The sequence below is a fragment of the Prionailurus bengalensis genome, chromosome E1, assembly GCF_016509475.1.
Source record: "Prionailurus bengalensis isolate Pbe53 chromosome E1, Fcat_Pben_1.1_paternal_pri, whole genome shotgun sequence".
Taxonomy (NCBI): Eukaryota; Metazoa; Chordata; class Mammalia; order Carnivora; family Felidae; genus Prionailurus; species Prionailurus bengalensis.
This window is the reverse complement of record NC_057347.1, coordinates 15,452,287-15,471,367: the sequence shown is the minus strand read 5'-3', so window position 1 is coordinate 15,471,367 and position 19,081 is coordinate 15,452,287. Positions and strand designations below refer to the sequence as shown.

Genomic DNA, 19,081 nt, shown 5'->3' with positions numbered 1-19,081 from the left:
CAGCCGGCCTGGAGACTGCTGGTGTTTCCCTGGCCCGGCATTAGGGTGGGAAGCACAGAGAAAGCTGCCTTCCTTCTGAAATTTTTCTCCAGTCGCTTCCTGGTTTCTGTGTCAGACAGAGCAGCAGATGGCTGGCATTCTTAAGGCTGCACGTCTTTGGGCCCAGTGACTCGGGATCTGCAGGCAGTCAGGGCTAAGGTCAGTGTGCCCGCAGCCCCACTGGCTCCCAGGCCGTGTCCTGGTGAGCCGGAAGGAGGTGGCGCCCGGCAATGGCCTCTCCTACTTGAGGTTTGACCTAGTCTGTAACTCTGGAGGAGGGACAAGCTCTGCCGTCCCTGGGGGTTGGGGGTGAGGTAGGGGATAAGTGTCTGTACGGGCAGCCACTTAGGGCTCATATAGCATGGGGTTCACATCCCAGCTCCCTGCGATCAAGTTACCTAACCTCAAGCCTCAGATCTCTCGTGTATGGAACAGGGACAATAACATCCACCTCCTAGGTTATTACGCAAATTAATAAGATTCTACGTAAGACATCTAGCTTGGTGCCTGGTGTGGCACGAGTGCTCAGTAAAGCGTGTAAGTATTTATAATATGTACATCAGTATCTAAGCTATTTAAAGTCATCTGGCAGCAGGACCTGGGTTCCAGATACTGAATCCATGGCAACAAGGCCCTTTCTAGCCCCTGTACTCCTGGCCCATGGGGGCTGCTGATGCACCTCCAAACCTGGCCAATGATGTCTCTGGGGTTTAGCAGGGCTGAGCCTATGATCAGTCGCTCAGTGACTGAGTGACACCATCTGGGAGAGGCTGGGGGACAAGGCTGACCATCTACAGTTGAGCCGCAGTCAACCAAAAAGCCCTGTCTCCTGCCTATTTGTACATGTGCTTTTGGCTTCTTGAATCCATCCTGACCCACAAAACAGAGATCTGGTCAAAAAACGAAGTTGGGGCTAGTGATTTCCCTAAGCATTTAGCACAGGCTTCCTTTAAATAGGAGCTCTGCTTATCCATTTAAAATAGATTTTGACTTAGCACAATTTGATTTACATTTTGGGCGCTATCGTTCCATATATTTTTCTGTGCATATATTGGCTTCTAAACACACGTAGGCACTTATACATATTTATATGGCAGAGCATCACACTATGCATGCTGTTTATAACATGCTTTTTAAATTTAACTTCTTGTGAATGTTGTTCCATTTCAGTACAAATAATAGCTTCGCTGTGATTGTCTTCACTTCTTCTGGTTTGCATTGTCAGCATTTTTATCGCTATAGCTTTCCGCAGAACACGAGCAGATCGCTCCTTGTTGCAGACTGGGGCTCTAGCCCCGGGAGCACGTTGTGTGGTGAGGGGCACACTTGCGGGCTTTCCTCTTTACGTTGCTTCGTGCAGGTGCTACAGTCATTCGTGCGGAACCACTCCTTCCCCTGCTCCCCGGGGTTAGCTCGGCCGCTCCGTGAGCATCACGGCAGTGTGGGTCCTGATGGGGGCGGCTTCACCTCCAAACCACCTTCAGATGATGATTGGAACTGTCCAGAAGGTCCTTTTCCAGATGAGTTTTACCAGTTCGTAAACTCCTCGGTTCAGGGGGACACTCACTGAGTCATTGAGGACAAAGGGTCCTGCCGTGTTCATCCTCTTCCTCCCTAGAACAGAGCCTTATACCCAGTATCGAACGTTTGTTGAATTGAAGCACCAAATATTTTAAAGTGAACTGTCTTCGATATTCATTTCCGCAGCACAGTGTGCATTCTCTGGCTCCTTGCATGGAACATTTGGGTCCCTTTCCGTCTTTTTTTTCCTTGACTGAGCATCACAAAAGTGGCTTGACTGAGCATCACCAAATATTTTAAAGTGAACTGTCTTCGATATTCATTTCCGCAGCACAGTGTGCATTCTCTGGCTCCTTGCATGGAACATTTGGGTCCCTTTCCGTCTTTTTTTTTCCTTGACTGAGCATCACAAAAGTGGCTTTCTGTGTGACATCTGATCATACCACAAAGCCCTCAGGACCCGTCGTGGGGAGTGTGGCTGTTTCCCGCTTGGCGGATGCCCCCAGACCTCTGTTCCTGGGAAGGGTTGGAGAGCGTGCCCAACAGTGTCGTTCCCGCCCTGCGCTGGCACTGTGTCCCTCCCGTCTTCTAATTGCCAGCAGCTTGGGGACCCCCGAGAAGCACGGGTTCTGCCTGAAAGGGGTCGGGGGTTCACAGTGAGGATGAGAAGGCCTGACCTGGGAGTAAAGTGCTTGAGCTCTGGCGCATGTGGCCTCACAGACTTTCTTGTACTTCCTGTTTCTTGACTGCGGTGTGGGAAGGTAAAGGTTTGGATTGCAGTGTGGGGGCTCCAGGGAGTAGAAGGGGTAACCAAAGTGGCCTGGATTGTGAGGATGTCAAAGAGGACACCTGATCAGACCTTGGAATGGGTCTGCAAACACAGGTGGCTGGCAGGATGTACCCTTGGGAAAGCAGGCGGAAGCGGTCACGTGGAGGGCAGGGTACACATCCCTTCCCCCCATCCTTAACAAAGGACCCTCTGCGCCATTTTCTCTGTGGCCTGGCAGGCCTGGATTCATGCCCCATACCCTGAGAGTGAGGCCCCCCCATCCAGCAGTCCTACCCCAGCCATGTATGGGCTCTCCCATTGCCCTGCTGGTTAGCATCACTTGGTGTGGATGGGAGCACACCCTGGCTTGTGCTGCTGTTTCCTGTCTCTGTGTGGCTTGTCTCCCCAACAGATTGGCACATTCTAGAAAGGACTATGTTTTGTCTTCCCAATTGCAATACTAAAAGTATCACCTATGTATTTGTTCATTCATTCATTCATTCCACAAATATTCATTGTGCCAGTCACTGAAAACAGGAAGGTGAACAGACGTAGACATGGCCTCTGCACTTAGGGATCTGACAGCTTAGTAGAGGAAGTGACAGTCACCACACAATTGAGGGTAAAAATCTTGACTCTGACAGTGGTAGAAACAGAGGCAAGAGCCTGTTATGGAAGCTCCAATGGGGTAAGAAGGCAGGGAAGTCTTCCTTGAAGAAGTGGTACTTTTGCTGAGGTCTGAAGGATGCATAGGTTAACAATGAGAGAGTGTGGCCAAGTGCATCCCACACAGAGGGAGCAGCATATGCAAAGGTCCTGTGGCAGAAGAAGCAAGTGAGGACCAGGGATTAAAGGCAGGTCCTTTGGGTCTCAGAGCATGGAGAGTGAGGTAGTAAAGCCGGGGAGAGTGAACTGAGGCAGACAAGGAGAGTCCAGCCTCAACAGGCACCGCATACCACGTGAAGGCAGGCGGTCTTCATCCAGAGAACAACAGGAAGTCTTTGGAGGCTTTTAAGCTGGCAGGGACAGGAGAAATGACATGATTAGATTTGCATCTTGAAAAGATCACTCCTGCTGCTGTGCCAGGAACCAACTGGAGGCTGGCCAAAGTGGGGGTGAGGAGATCTGCCGGGAGGCCACGGTGCAGTCCGGGCAGTGAAGACAGCCACGGTGTGGATCATGGCGGGGTCAGGGGGGTGGCGGGCGGTGGAGGCGAGGCAACGGCGTCCAGTGAGATGTAGCATTCTTGGAGGTGGATTGTTTGGTGGGAATGAGGGAGAGTGAGGATCGAGGATGATTTGCATTTGGGCTTGTGTGACTGATGGGTGCTGGCACCCTTCACTGAGGCAGGTGTGCAGGAAAGAACTGTGGTGTTGCTGCTCTTGACCACGTGGTGTTCTAAGCACTTTCATGAATCATCTCCCTCCATCTCCCAACTGTGGCAGGAATCCGCCCGATACCACCATTTTACGGGCGAAGAAACGAGGCTCAGAGAAACTTAGAAACAAGTCCAAGGTTGCGTCTTAATGGCAGGCTGCGCCTTCTTGCCCCCACGGCCTATGGACTGTGCCCTGAGCCACCCTGTCTGGGCTGGAATACATATTTGCAAAAGGCGGGCATGGAGGGAAAGGGGAGAGAGCAGGTGCGGCTGAAGGCCTGGAGCTTTGTTGCTTCTGCTCTGAGGCAGGCTCAGGAGCTAGGCGTGTTTTGTTTAATGCTCAGAGGTCTAAGCTGCAGGAAGCAAGGGACAGCCGAGCCCGGGGAAGCTGGTGGTCGCACCCCCAGGGCAATTCCACTCAGTGGAAGCCCATCTCCAGGCCCCGAGACTGTCCCTGACATAAGGGTGCCCTATGCCTTTTGCATTGGGTTGATGTCATGGCTGGCTCACCCTCTCTGTCACTGGCTTTTTCAAACACCACCTGCCCAATTTCCCTTATTGGAACCCCAGAACAAAGACCAAGCCCATAAGGAGAAAAGGTGCATTATTTTCTTACTGATCCGAGATTTAATGGAGCAGCAATTATGTATGATTTGAACTGAAGCACGTTATCCTTTTGCTGGCCCGGATTCCCCAGCCAGAGACACTGCAGGCGCAGGAAGGTGACCGAGAGATGGCAAGAACGGACTGTGGGCTCCACCGGTGATGGCCTGTGATAGCCTGAAAACAGGCTTGTGTGTCCTGTCGTGCCACTCCTGATCGCCGCCCCCCCCCCCTCCGACACACACACACAGCATTCCATAGGACAAGAAGCAGAGGGGACATTTGGGACGTGCAACCCATCCCTCTTCCTGCCCTCCAGACTGGTAATTGATGAACAGCCTTTGGCCCAGCCTCTGGAGGGCAACGGGCCCATGCTGCTCCTTTCCCCAGGCTGGGTGCTTCTGTGTCCGCGGGTAGAAGACAACACAGCTGTTATGCCTATCCCCCGATGGCATGGATGTTCATTCAACCGGACGATAGGTCTCGAGGGCATGTGCGTGCCCATCCTTCAAGGCTCACTTCAAGTCCAAGTGTTTGCTCCTAGAACCAGTGTCATGCAGCTGATAAGCAGTGTGGCTGCACCCCAATCCCAGCAAAGCCTCATCCCAGGGTCACCCTTGTTGCGTCTCTATTTGAGAGGTATCAGCCACACTCCCAGGGATATGAACCAGCTCCCTGGAGAGCCAAGACACCAGCTTGGCACCCAGGCAAGGGAGGGCATTATCCAGCTCTCCTGAGGTCTGGGAGAAGGGATGCTCACAGATCCTGATAGTCCCTAGCTAGCTGTGGGGCCTTGAGCAGTCTTGAACGCCTCTGAGCCTCAGTTTCCTTATCCTTATAATGGAGATCATAACACCCCCCTCCTTCATACTTTGTCACCAGGGTCCCAGTGCCTGGCACATGCAATAGCTCAGGAAATGGTAGCAACTGGTCTTCTATTCTCTCCTTATGCCTAGCACCTTCATCTCGTTGGGAGGGCAGAGGGTGCTTTGAGGTGAGTTGTCATCCAGCACTATAAGCATTAGGAAAATCTCGCCTCTCTGAGAGGGCCACACATGTGCCATTTATACAGGATGGTGGGAATTAGCAAGGGAAGCAGCCAGCTGGCTTCAGTGCTTCCTTCCTGTCTCTTTACCCTCAGCAAGAGAGGGCCATGTTGTTGTTTTGAGGCCCACCGTCTGGGCTTATGGGGCCCCCTGTCCTAGAGATAGAAGGGTTGAGGGTGAGTACTGGGAGGGGGAGGGAAGTCTCCAGACCAGGTCAAGGACGGCAGCTCAGGGCTCCTGGGAGACAGGCTGCTGGCCCCTGGTGACACTAAGCCCCAGCCTGTTACAGATCCCAAACCCAGACCTGGTTCAGAAGTAGCTAGACCCCTTACCCCTCCAAGGGACCGTGGGCACCCAGAGGGAGAGCAGCACAGCAGTGAGCACACCAGATGGCACTCACTGACCCCTCCCCAGTTGGACTGCACCACCAGAGACCCCAAGCTTAGGACCTTCATAAGAGCCAGGGAGGGGCCCCAATTGTGGCTGGGATGGACTTCCTGCCAGCCCAGACAGACAAGAGCTTGAAGCAGATTACATTTTATAATAAATAAAGGTGACGTTTCTCGTCCCTGAGCATTGAATGGTAGCAAATGTATACCCCCCACCAATGTATCACAGCTTTCCCTTTGCTGAGAGCTGGCTCCCGCCTCCCCGCGGTGCTGGGCTCAGCCACCTGACCGGGTGGTGACGACATGCTCTGGGAAGCCAAGTCGGTGACATTTTCCTCTCTGAGGAGAGTGTGTTCCTTGCTCAGTTGGCAGCCTGCAGAAAAGGCCAATCTACAGATCCAGCCTTCCCTCAGCGGCGGGAGGCAGGAGAGAGCCCCCGGCCTGCAGCAAGGACCAAGTAGCTTCCTCCTGGCAGAAAGATTGATTAGCCGGTGGGACAGTCCTCTGGAGGAGGATCCGCTGTGCTGTCACTGAATCATACTCTGCCTGGGTTAGCTGGAGACCCGTCTCAGCCCCACGAAGTCCCCTGTGCCTCCCCGGGAATTTCTTCTGGCGTTGCCCGCCCCGGCCTGTTGCTGTGTGTTTCAGAGAAGCCAAATATATGTGTAGAAGTTATACTCTTTTTTTTAAATATAATTTATTGTCAAATTGGTTTCCATACAACAGCCAGTGCTCATCCCAACAAGGGCCCTCCTCCCTGCCCATCACCCACTTTCCCCTCTCCCCCACCTTCCATCTACCCTCAGTTTGTTCTCAGTCCTTAAGAGTCTCTTATGGTTTGCCTTCCTCCCTCTCTGTAACTTTTTTTCCCCCTTCCCCTCCCCCATGGTCAGAGTGGCTAAAATGGGCAAACCAGGAGGCTATAGGTGCTGGTGAGGATGTGGAGAAACGGGAACCCTCTTGCACTGCTGGTGGGAATGCAAACTGGTGCAGCCTCTCTGGAAAACAGTGTGGAGGTTCCTCAAAAAATTAAAAATAGAACTGCCCTATGACCCAGCAATAGCACTGCTAGAATCTACCCAAGGGATATAGGAGTGCTGATGCATAGGGACACTTGTACCCCGATGTTTATAGCAGTGCTTTCAACAATAGCCAAATTATGGGAAGAGCCTAAATGCCTATCAACTGGTGAATGAATAAAGAAGATGTGGTTTATATATATAATGGAATACTACTTGGCAATGAGAAAGAATGAAATCTGGCCATCTGCAGCAATGTGGATGGAACTGGAGGGTATTATGCTAAGTGAAATAAGCCAGGCAGAGAAAGACAGATACCATATGTTTTCATTCATATGTGGCTTTTGAGAAACTTAACAGAAGTTACACTCTTAAGCAACACTATAGAAGGAAAAGCACACAGAAACTAGCTTCTGGCCACTTCCACGTCTGGGGAAAATTATGTAATAGCTCTAGAGTCAACCTGAGTCCATTACTTACCTGCTGCATGAACTTGGGCAGATTTTCAAACTGCTCTGAACCCCAGGTTGCTCACCGATGAAATGGGCCTAATACTTCCATAATGGGGTTCCTGGAGTCATTCCGCAAACAACATGGCATAAAGCTGTCACTGGTGTTTCTCACCAGACCATCTTCTCACCTTGTCAGGCACATAGGTGAGTTTTTTGTGAGGTTGTATACAAATGCGTGTTTTCTCTGTTGACTAACATCACTTCCTGCCCACATTACCAGGTATCGGCACAATCTGCTGATAAGGCCACAACGTACTCTGTTATGTTTGCCTGGATCTTCTGCTGGCATCGGGTGTTTGGGTTGTTTCCAGTTTTTTGCAGTGGAAAATGATGCAGCTGTGAATAGCAGCAAGCTTAGTTTTTTTATGTGATCCTAACAGAACGTAATGAGGGGTGGGGTGAATTTATATCATGGCGATCTGTGGCTGGGTACGTCCATTGTGCCCCAGAGCCAGCTATGGGTTTCAGATGATCTGTGCCCTTTGAGTCATGTACCCTGACGGTCTGAAGCAAACACCATCCCCTTGGAAGGTGCCAAAGCGTTCCTTGGTTCGTTTTCACAGCCCCCCAGCTGAGGAGGAAGTGGCTGAAGTATTTACATTCTCGTGTCCTCTCTCTTGTAGAAAGTGTGCACCAAATGTGGGATCGAGGCCTCCCCCGGCCAGAAGCGGCCTCTGTGGCTGTGTAAGATCTGCAGTGAGCAGAGAGAGGTAGGATGCCCAGGGCAGCAGGTCGGGGTGGGCTGGGGCGGGTCTGAGCACACTTGCATTTGGGGAAATTCATGGTTGGTTGCTGGGAGGGGCTTCCCTAGAGGCCAAGGAGGACCTACCATGGGCAGCCAGGGAGAAGGGTGGAAAGCTCGCCTGTTCCACAGTGTAGCGGTGGCATGCCTTGCCTGGGATCTGTGGTTTCAGTGGGAAGTCCTTCCCTGAGTGTAGGTACGCATAGCATTTTTGTGAGGCTCGTATTACAGTGATAGTAATGGCCGTCCTGGGTTGAATGTTTACTGTGCACCTGACACTGCGCTAAGTTCTTTATAGATAAAAGTTCGTTTCGTCCTTACACAACCCCATAGGCGGGTGCTCTTATTATCCCCTTTTGCCGATGGGGAAATGGAGACACTAGAGATTAAGTAACTTGTGGGCACAGCTGCCAGTTAGTGGGAGAGCTGGAGATCGAACACAGCCATGGTCTGCTGTGATGAGCCACCCCAAACTCCCTTCCGGTGCTAAGTTTCTATAATTCTGGTGCTGACCCCGTTTTAGGAGAAGAAATCGAGGCTCAGTGAGCTTTCTGAGGGGGCTCAAACCATGTCTCCTAACCCCAAACCCAGGACTTTCTTCACGGTACCAGGATCAGGGTCAAGGCAGGAGGACCTCGGCAGGCAGCTCCTCTCTGTGGAGGGTCACGGGACGGGGATCGTGGTAACCGAATGAGCCAGGCACAAGGGAGCACACCCCTGGTTTTCCAGATGTGGATTTATTTTTTCACTTATTTCACTTTGCAACTGATACACACTTTTTAAAAAAAATTTTATTTATTTATTAATTTATATCCAGGTTAGTTAGCATTTAGTGCAACAATGATTTCAGGAGTAGATTCTTTAATGCCTCTTACCCATTTAGCCCATCCCCCCTCCCACACCCCCTCCAGTAACCCTCTGTTTGTTCTCCATATTTAAGAGTCTCTTATGTTTTGTCCCCTCCCCATTTTTATATTATTTTTGCTTCCCTTCCCTTATGTTCGTCTGTTTTGTCTCTTCAAGTCCTCATATGAGTGAAGTCATATGAAATTTGTCTTTCTCTGACTAATTTCACGTAGCATAATACCCTCCAGTTCCATCCACGTAGTTGCAAATGGCAAGATTTTGTTCTTTTTGATTGACTAGTAATACTCCGGTGTGTGTGTGTGTGTGTGTGTGTGTGTGTGTGTGTGTGTGTGTATTTATTTATACCACATCTCCTTTATCCATTCATCCGTCGATGGACATTTGGACTCTTTCCATACTTTGGCTGTTGTTGATGGTACTGCTGTAAACATTGGGGGGGGATGTGCCCCTTTGAAACAGCACACCTGTATCCCTTGGATAAATACCTAAGTAGTGCAGTTGCTGGGTCGTAGGGTAGTTCTAGTTTTAATTTTTTGAGGCACCCTCCGTACTGTTTTCCAGAGCGGCTGCACCAGCTTGCATTCCCAGCAGCAGTGCAAAAGAGAGCCTCTCTCTCCACATCCTGGCCAACATCTGTTGTTGCCTGAGTTGTTATTGTGAGCCATCCTGACAGGTGTGAGGTGGTATCTCATTGTGGTTTTGATTTGTATTTCCCTGATGATGAGTGATGTGGAGCATGTTTTCATGTGTCAGTTGGCCATCTGGATGTCTTCTTTGGAGAAGTGTCTATTCATGTCTTTTGCCCATTTCTTCACTGGATTATTTGTTTCTTGGGTGTTGAGTTCGATAATGATACACACTTTTAATCTATGGATCCATAAAACATCTTCAGTTACGGGGAATTTTCAGCCATGCTGTCCTTGAACGTTGCTATCCTGCTAGTCTGTGTCTTCTCTTCTGGAGGTCCTGTGGGACACATTATAGAGCCTCAGTCATCCTCCAGTAGCTCCCAACTGCTCTTTCCTGTTTTTTTTCTTTATCTTTCAGGCATACTTTCTGGGTAGAGTCTTTAGTACTGCCTTCCATTTCACTAAATCTTTGAGACTGTCTCCCAACTGTTGGTTTTGTTAGTTGTCTTCCCTAATGTCCACTTTCCTCAGGCGTTTTGGCATCTGGGTTTGTACGCTCGTCTTGAGTGGGAGTCCATTTCTCCCCTGCCCCCACCTGCACCCAGCTGAGATTCTGTTTCCTCCACAGGTCCTGGGTCCCCCCCCACCCCAGTGCAGAGCCAGATGTCCTGGGTTAGCGATGAGCTGTGTGACCCCAGTGATGATGGGATTATGTCCAGAGCTGATCATTACTGCCATGGGCAATGTGGCCAGGCCCTGACTGTGTGTGTGCTACTTCCAGCTTCCCTCAGTGTTCACATTCTTAGTCTTGGACAAGGGGACAGTCTCCACTTTTTTCAGCCTCCTTTCCCAGGCGGGAAGTCCCTTCACCAACCCCCATCTTCAGTGACTCTGACTTTAGTGCCCCACCTCTTCCTGTACCCTGGAAGGCTAAGCTCCCAGCTGCCTCCACCTGCTTCTGGACCCAGAGCTCAGCAGGCTGTACCTTCAGCCCCTCAAAATAGTAACTATTTGGAGTTTCTGATCCATTGAGATATACATATCTGATATATATATATATATATATATATATATATATATATATATATATCTCAGAAACTCCAAATATATATATATATATATGTTTTGTATATAATGTATACATATACATATGTATACATAATGTTTTATAAACATTTAAAAATTTTTTTAATATTTATTTTTGAGAGAGAGAGAGACAGAGTACGAGCAGGGGAGGAACAGAGAGAGAGGGAGACACAGAATCCAAAGCAGGCTCCAGGCTCCAAGCTGTCAGCACAGAGCCTGATGTGGGGCCTGATGTGGGGACTGCAAGTTCATGACCTGAGCTGAAGTCAGACGCTTAACTGACTGAGCCACCCAGGCACCCCTAAACATTTTGTAATATTTATTTTTGAGAGAGAGAGAGAGAGAGAGAGAGAGAGAGCATGAGCAGGGGAGGGGCAGAAAGAGAGAGGGACAGAGGATCTGAAGCAGGCTCTGTCCTGACAGATGTGAGCCCGATGTGGGTCTTGAACTCAGAAGCCATGAGAGCATGGCCTGAGCTGAGGTTGGATGCTTAACCGACTGAGCCACCCAGGCGCTCCCATATATATTTTATTTTTAAATATGGATAAGTTTACGTTTTGTTTTTAGAATATTTTCATCGGTCACTGCTGTGTTTTAGAACAGGGAAGATAGGGGCGCCTGGGTGGCTCAGTCGGTTGAGCGGCCGACTTCGGCTCAGATCACGATCTCATGGTCCGTGAGTTCGAGCCCCATGTCGGGCTCTGTGCTGAGAGCTCAGAGCCTGGAGCCTGTTTCGGATTCTGTGTCTCCCTCTCTCTGACCCTCCCCCATTTATGCCCTGTCTCTCTCTGTCTCAAAAATAAATAAATGTTAAAAAAAAATTAAAAAAAATAAAAAAGAACAGGGAAGATACTCAAAGTATGAGCTAACATTCTGTCTTGTCTGGAGGTCCCTGATTTCTCACCCTGAAATGGAGATGATACCACCTGTTGCCTAGAGGTGCTGTGGGAATTCAGCAAGGTCATTAAAGTATGCAAAGTGCACAAGATGTCTGGCTTAGAATAGGTACTTCATTATATCAGAGGCCTCTCTCTCACCCAGCCAGAAATTCTCACTTTGAACCCAAAGTCCTTCAGGTGTCTTCAGAGTTCCCTTTTAAGATGCAGAAATCCACTGCTGAGAGAGAGAGAGAGAGAGAGACAGAGAGACAGAGAGACAGAGAGGAAATTCCTGCTAAGTGTCTGGTGGCAGATTCTTAGGATGAAATGGCGGTCAGCTGTGGGAGGACAGAGAGGAAGGAGCTGCCAGGGAAAAGGAGGTGGAAGACAAATTTAGCAAACGTAATGATTTAGCTGGGCGCTCCGGAGGCAGCTGCCCCTGCCCAGCCCCCCGCAGGTCACCCTCACACTCCCTAACCATCCTGAGCTGCCACGTGCGGGGCCCTCCACTGGCCCGTCCTAATCTCCAGAGCGCTCTGGTGCCCAGAAAAGTCTGAAATAGCTTAGGATGAATTTTCTTATCTCTTCTAAGGCAAAGAATATGAGGCTGTGCATTATGCTATCAGTTTGTCCTTGAATTTCTAGAGGCCGGTACAACTTAGCGAGAGGAGGCCACATTCCCGGGGCACCTGGGTGGCTCAGTCGGTTGAGCATCCGACTTCGGCTCAAGTCATGATCTTGTGGTTCGTGGGTTCGAGCCCTGCGCTGGGCTCTGTGTTGACAGCTCGGAGCCTGGAGCCTGCTTCAGATTCTGTCTCCCTCTCTCTCTCCGCCCCTCCCCTGCTCACGCTCTGTCTCTCTGTCTCTCTCTCAAAAATGAATAAGAAATACTAAAAAAAAAAAAAAAAAAAAAAAAAGTCCACATTCCCTCTAGGCCCACTGTGGACATTTGGGAGGCGCGGACCGGCTGTGAAAGCGCACATGTGGGTGCATCGGGGTGCCAGTGTGTACCATACCCAGGCGCTACATTTTCCTGCCTGTTTTTGGGGTGCGAGAGTGACAGGGTAATTGGTTTCCTCATACCTTTTTGTCTTAGAAAAATTATCTAATCACAACAAAGAGATAGTTAAATAGAAAGAGCATTTAAAATGTCATTTTAAGTGACACAGAGAGCTGGTTCGGAGTCTGTGATAAAAATCGGGAGTTCTGTCCTGCAGCAAAGCCACATCCTGATGGAAGCACTTGAATTTTCTGACGGAAACTTTCATACTGCTGTGCGCTAACACTCCCATCTTTCTTTCCTTTTGACACTTCCCTTCTGTCCTCTCTGGCTGTAATTGTAAGTATTTTCTCTGGAGTGAGCGGGACGCTGGTTCTGTGTCCCTGGGGCTCTCGGGCTGGTGTCACTGCCTGATTTGTGCACTTCAGCGGTACAGCAGTGTGAGCTTCAGCCCTTAGTCTAACGCATCTATTCATCCGAGCATTCAACACACATCTATTGAGCATCTTCTCGTGGGACAGGGAGACCACAAACACAGCAAAGTGAATTCTGCCGTGTCACAGATGGTGAAAACGTGCTCAGGGTGAAGGGGAGGGGCTGCAAACATTGGGGGCAGCTGCCATTTTGTACGGGGGTCAGGGAAGGGCTCACTGATGAAATGACACTTGAGCAGAGGTCTGACGCACGCTATATGGATATGTGGTTGGAAAGCACTCCACAAGGAGGGTACAGTGACTGCAGAGGCTTGAGGAACAGCAAGGAGACCAGTGTGACTGGCTTTAGCCAGAGTTGGAAGAGGAGCTCAGAGACATGGCAGAGGGTTACACCATGTTGGCCCTTGTGGACTCTTGTAAGGACTTCGGCTTTTACCCTGAGTGAAATGCAGAGCCCCTGGGGGGTCTTGAGTAGTGGAGAGACAGGACCTGAATCCTCTCCCTCTTTTTAAAGGCTGCTCCGGGGGCGCCTGGGTGGCGCAGTTGGTTAAGCATCCGACTTCAGCCAGGTCACGATCTCGCGGTCCGTGAGTTCGAGCCCCGCGTCGGGCTCTGGGCTGATGGCTCAGAGCCTGGAGCTTGTTTCCGATTCTGTGTCTCCCTCTCTCTCTGCCCCTCCCCCGTTCATGCTCTGTCTCTCTCTGTCCCAAAAAAATAAATAACGTTGAAAAAAAAAAAAAATTAAAGGCTGCTCCGGCTGTTGTTTTGAGAATGGTGCACTATAATGTCCGCGTCAGGGTGATGGCATTTCAGCTCTCGCATTTAACGTTACCCAGATATTTAAGTTCTTAACTGTTGTTACTCTTAGAAGTTTTCATTTTTTAATTTTTTTTAAGGTTTATTTATTTACTTTGAGAGGGAACAGGAGTGAGCAGGAGCATGGGAGGGGCAGAGAGAGAGAATCCCAAGGAGGCTCCGCGCTGTCAGCACAGAGCCCAGCGCGGGGCTCGAACCCACAAACTGCAAGCTCATGACCTGAGCCGAAAGCAAGAGTCGGATCGCTTAACCAAATGAACCACCCACGTGCCCCGAAGTTTTCATTTTTTTTTAAATGTTACATACATTTTACTCTTTTCTGATTATGAAATCAATATGGATCATTGACATTTACAGTGTTACCAAAAAGCATAAAGAAATACATACACCCGCAAATCCATAATCTTGTCATCCAGAAACAATCACTGCTAACATTTGACGTGTTTTCTTCTGATCTTTTTTCTTTATATTGTTAACCTACATTTCAACATTAACGTATAGTAAGTCGTTTTCAGCATAATCGATAACTCTTTATAAACATTCTGTCATATGGCTACTTCTAATTTAGGAAGTCTAAGTTATTTCCTTTTTTTCCTTCTTATTAACCACAGAATATCTGTGCATAACTCTTTGCCTACATTTAAAATTATATCCTCAGGTGGGGCACCTGGGTGGCTCAGTTGGTTAAGCATCCGACTTCAACTCAGGTCATGATCTCGCAGTTTGTGAGTTCGAGCCCCGCGTCGAGATCTGTGGTGACAGCTTAGAGCCTGGCCTGCTTCAGATCCTGTGACTCCCCTCTGTCTCTGTCCCTCCCCTGCTCACACTCTGTCTCTGTCTCTTAAAAAATAAATAAATGTTAAAAAGATTTTTAATTATATTCTCAGAATGGATTCTTGGAAGAGAAGAATAAACACCAGCATTTATATTCCCTCTTATACACTTTTGAATTACTACTTTTGATTTATATCATAATTAGCTTGTGTGTAATTTTAGGTCATCTTGAGTATGGGTCCATGGATGGTATGCTTTTGGAATCTTTTGTTATCCAATAATAGCTCTTGCCTTTATACCATAGAGACAACTTCACTGGTAATAGGACTGATCATACTCTTTCCCATTCACAATTCTGTGAGTTTGCCCTGTTGTCTGCCAACCACATATGAAAAGAATCACCATGAGGGAGGGTCAGCAAAGGTAACAACTAGGGTTGGTGTCCAGGGAACTAGAGATAATAGAGAAGCTAAAAGAGATATAAATATGGGGTTTTTTTTTCATTAGTTAAGTAAAAGAGATAAGAGAAAGATCAGAAACCAAATTGAACAAATAGGACGTTTGAAAAAGAATCAGCAAATTTGAAAAAGAACCACAGAACCATTTTCATTTCTAAAAATGAAAAATGTTATTAATAAATTTTAAAACTCAATTGTGCTCTACTTCAGTAATTTTTTAGAACAATGAACCTTGTCATTCCCATTAACAGCCACGTATGTTTCCTTATTTTTTGGTTCTTATTGACTATTTTTAAATTTTTGATCCCTGGTCAAAACTCCCAACAGCCTGGAGCACTGAGTCCCTATTTCTACTGTGCCAGCTGTCGTGAATATGATGTTTTTGTGACCACACAAAACTACAGCCCTTACCCAATTGGCCTTTTTTCAACTTGCTGCTGTGGAAGCATTTGCTCCCCGGACTCCCTGCCCCACACCGTTCCCATTCCCTCTGTGAGCAGCCACCCTCTGGAGTCACTTTCCCGATTTCCTTGTGGGCAAATTAATAGACTCTGACATGTGTTCAAGATATAAAGAAAGGGGGATGAAAGAGCTGGGTGGACTGGTGAAATAGCACATCAGGCGCCACCACAGAACTCCAGGAAGGACATCGTGAGCCAGAAGACAGTTTCGGGGACTCGGGGAGACAGCTTAGGCTACGAGCCCGTGGAGCCCGTGAAGGCAAAACTGAGAAAAAGAGAAGGCGGGATGACAGGATCCGATGCACAACAGACAGTTTTCAAGGCAAGCTCAGAGACATGGGGGAGAAGTCTGAAGCCAGACTTGGCTCATTTTATTCTTCTTTAAATAACCTGGTGGTGTGTATATGTATGTATTTGGAAATTAACATTTTTGTCTGGATATGCTTAGGTCATTTTCATTGATTATTTTTCTAGAAGAGGCATATTTGGGTCTTCTGTTCCAGAAAGGGTTTCAATTATGTGTTTGCTTATTGCTTTGTTCCCAGCTCTTCTGGTTTCTTCTTGGGGGCACTTCTAAGTTGAAGAGTGCATTTCCATCCTGTCTTCTGTATTCATGATCTTCTACCAAATCATTTCCAACTCCTCCATTCTGAAGAATCTTAAAGCTTTCCTTCCACATCACCGATCCTGTTTTTTTGGGGTTTTTTATTGTTGTTGTTGTTATCTGTATGACTCTGGTGGTTTCCTGTGTTTGTCTTTGTGCATACGAATGTGCAACATCCACCTTCAGGTGCTGTGAGCTCTGCAGACTAGGATTTACCCCAGGCAGCATGCACACTGCTCATAACCCCTTTCCTGGGTCTGGGATCTTGCTCCACGGAGGACGCACCATGGCGCTCCTGGGACCCAGCCTTGCGGCCATCGGGACCAGGAAGGGTGGAGACATCTACAGGCCTGGTTTGGTTCTTTCTGCCTGTCCCTGCTCCCACTGCTGAGCCTTCCTTAGGGAAACGCACCTTTCCAGATGCAATTCACCATGGCAGCTCCTTCCCACTCACACCTGGTTCTCTTCTGGGAGCCTGTCTCCCATGTATAAAGGCAGGGCTGGGGGAGTGATGTGCTCCTGTGCAGCGCTAGAAACTCACAGACATGCCACACCAGGAAGGCTGCCCAGGGGGCTTTGCACCCTGCCCCCTGATCCCTACCAGGCAGGAAAGGCCCTGTGGCCCAGGGACGCATACTTTCTATCTGGTCCACTCTGTTGTCGGAGGGGAGACCAACCACCTGTAGACTGGCTGTCAGATCCCTCCTGTGCCGGTGTCCTTGTGCCCTTTCTTCACGTGCTTTCATGACTGTGTTAGTGCAAGGTCAGGAGGGGCTGCATGGGGGCTTCTCAGCACATGATGTTGCAAGCCGGAAATTATTTCACTGCTTGTTTAGCCTTTAATCCCAATTCATTTAAAGAAAGAGTGACTCACTCAAAGTTCTACTGTAATCTGTAGAAAAGTTAATTAGAACCTAAATTCCCCAGGATTCCAGAAACCATTCCTCGAGCCTCTTTGTAGAGGCTGTACCTTTGGAATAAGAAGGCTTCTTTGGGGACACAGGCGTTCTCTGAGGGGGCTGAGCTAGAAAGGGGAGAAGACCAATTTGTAAGCAATTGAAAGCTGATTAATACAATTAGAGCGTTCACTTTGCCTTCCCAGTTTCATGCCGCATCCTGATTATAACTCAGCGGAGTCCGGGGCTGCACCAACACTTACTGTGTTTCCTGCAGTGCTTTGCATATAAAAGGTGCTCAGGAAACGTTTGCTGATTGAAAGAGACATTTGCAAAAAAAGGAAAGCCGGTTCCCTGTTCAGACCATTTTAGGACCTTTCCCCAGCAGGGGGCTTTTGATTTCCCTGAAGTCTCCTCACAGCTGGCCCTGGCTGGGGTCCCACATTGATGCCCATCGATGCTGGGTCTGTATTCTCATCTCTTGGCCCCTCCCTCCCATTTGATGATTGATTGAAAAGAGCAATTTTTGAAGTAGGAAAGTAGCTTCACATGATGGTCTTTAACGCATCTCCAAATTGCCTAACCTGGAGGGTGACCAGTATGACCCAGTGGGGCCCCTGGGAAGGGCCCACCTTGGCACAGACCTACAGGAGGCCAGGAGAAGCAGGGGCCCCTTCGCTGCAAGCCAGCACCAACAGGAAGCAGCCTCGCCAGCCTAGCCCGGAGGCCTCGTGGCACCTGCCTTCCAGGCGGGCAGCCTGCGCTCACTGCAGGCTGCCATCTGCCTCCCCACGCTGGTCCTCTCCTGCTCCTGCTGTTACTTGCTGTTTTGATTGTTGCTGCAAACAGCTTGGCCAGAGGGCCCTTCTGGAGGCCCAGGAGTGCGCTCAGGAGTGGGCGGCTGGCACCGGAGCAGGCGGGCGGGCAGCTGCCTGAGCGCCCCATCATCTGTGTCTGGCTCTGGGCTGCTGTCACAGCGTCCCTGGGGGACCCGGGTGGTCCTCCTTCCTCAGTGTGTTGGTCACCTCCCACACTCCGTGGCTCTGCCAAGCGGACCATCAGCGTAGGCTCCTGGCCTCCCACGCATGTGGAAGTGGCAGGGGGAGTGGGATCGTGGGGCCCTCCAGCACGCCTTCCTCCTGTGGGGGCTGGCAGAGTAGTCTCCCGCTCACTTCTCTGCCACTTATTTGGGGTGCCTATCTGCGCCTGTATCTGCCCACCGGAGAAAGAACTTTCCTCTCCGAGATGCTGCCCAGTCCGAGAGGACTTCCTCACCACTGTGCTCCAGTCCACTGGGCCAGTGGTCCTGCCCATGCACTCCACAGGAGTCCAGCCTGGCGTTGAGCAGTGGATGTTAACCGAGCACCCACTGTGGACCAGACAGGGAATATCAATCATCATCCCCTCAGGAGCCCAGTGCAGTACTCATTTTTGCCCTTACGTGACAGATGGGGAAACTGAGGCTTAGGGAAAGGAAGTCACTTGCCCAGAGACACCAGGTGGTAATTGATGGAGCCAGGTGTATCTGCCCCTAAAACTTCTAACAGCTCTACTTTCTGTTCATTCATTCGTTCACTCACTCATTCATTCATTCAGTAGTCATTGAGTATTTACTATGTGCCAGGCACTGTTTTAGGTCCTTGGAAAGTAGCAATGAACAAAAAGCCAAATACCTCTCCCTTGAGTTTACGTTCTAGCAGGGGCAGGAAGAGGAGAGAGGGAACAGACAATAAAAATGATCAAACTAATCGATAAGCAAATCATATAGGATGTCAGATTCTGAAGGGGGAAGAGAGTAGAACAGAGCAGAGGGATCAGGAGTGTTGGGTGCAGGGTGGGGAGGGAGGCTACAGGGTTAAAAGTAGACCAGTCCCCACATCACACGCTAGTCAGGATGGCTGATATTTAAAAAGCAGAAAGTAATAAGTGTTGGTGAGGATGTAGAGGGATTTGAACCTTGCGCACTGCTGGGGGGAACGTACAATCGTGCAGCCACTACGGAAGACACTTTGGTGGGAGCTCCACAAATTAATGATCTACCAGTTCTACTTCTGGGTATATCCCCTAAAGAATCGGAAGCAGGGATTCAAGGAGGCCTCGCACATCCGTGTTCCTTGTGGCATTACTCACATCGGCCTAAAGGTGGAAGCAACCCAAGCG

At 49.3% G+C, this 19,081-nt stretch overlaps 1 protein-coding gene across 4 annotated transcripts in view; it reads left to right on the top strand.

The window, feature by feature from the left end:
- Positions 1 to 19,081, top strand: part of RPH3AL (rabphilin 3A like (without C2 domains)) — a 122,630-nt gene that overhangs the window by 59,561 nt on the left and 43,988 nt on the right. For 3 of the 4 annotated variants that reach the window (XM_043583498.1, XM_043583501.1, XM_043583499.1), the window contains exon 5: positions 7,900 to 7,986. The exons of the other annotated variant lie outside the window; for it this stretch is intronic. In XM_043583498.1, the coding sequence (XP_043439433.1) occupies positions 7,900 to 7,986 (87 nt within the window). The remainder of the gene's footprint in view (positions 1 to 7,899; positions 7,987 to 19,081) is intronic. 4 annotated transcript variants of the gene reach the window in all.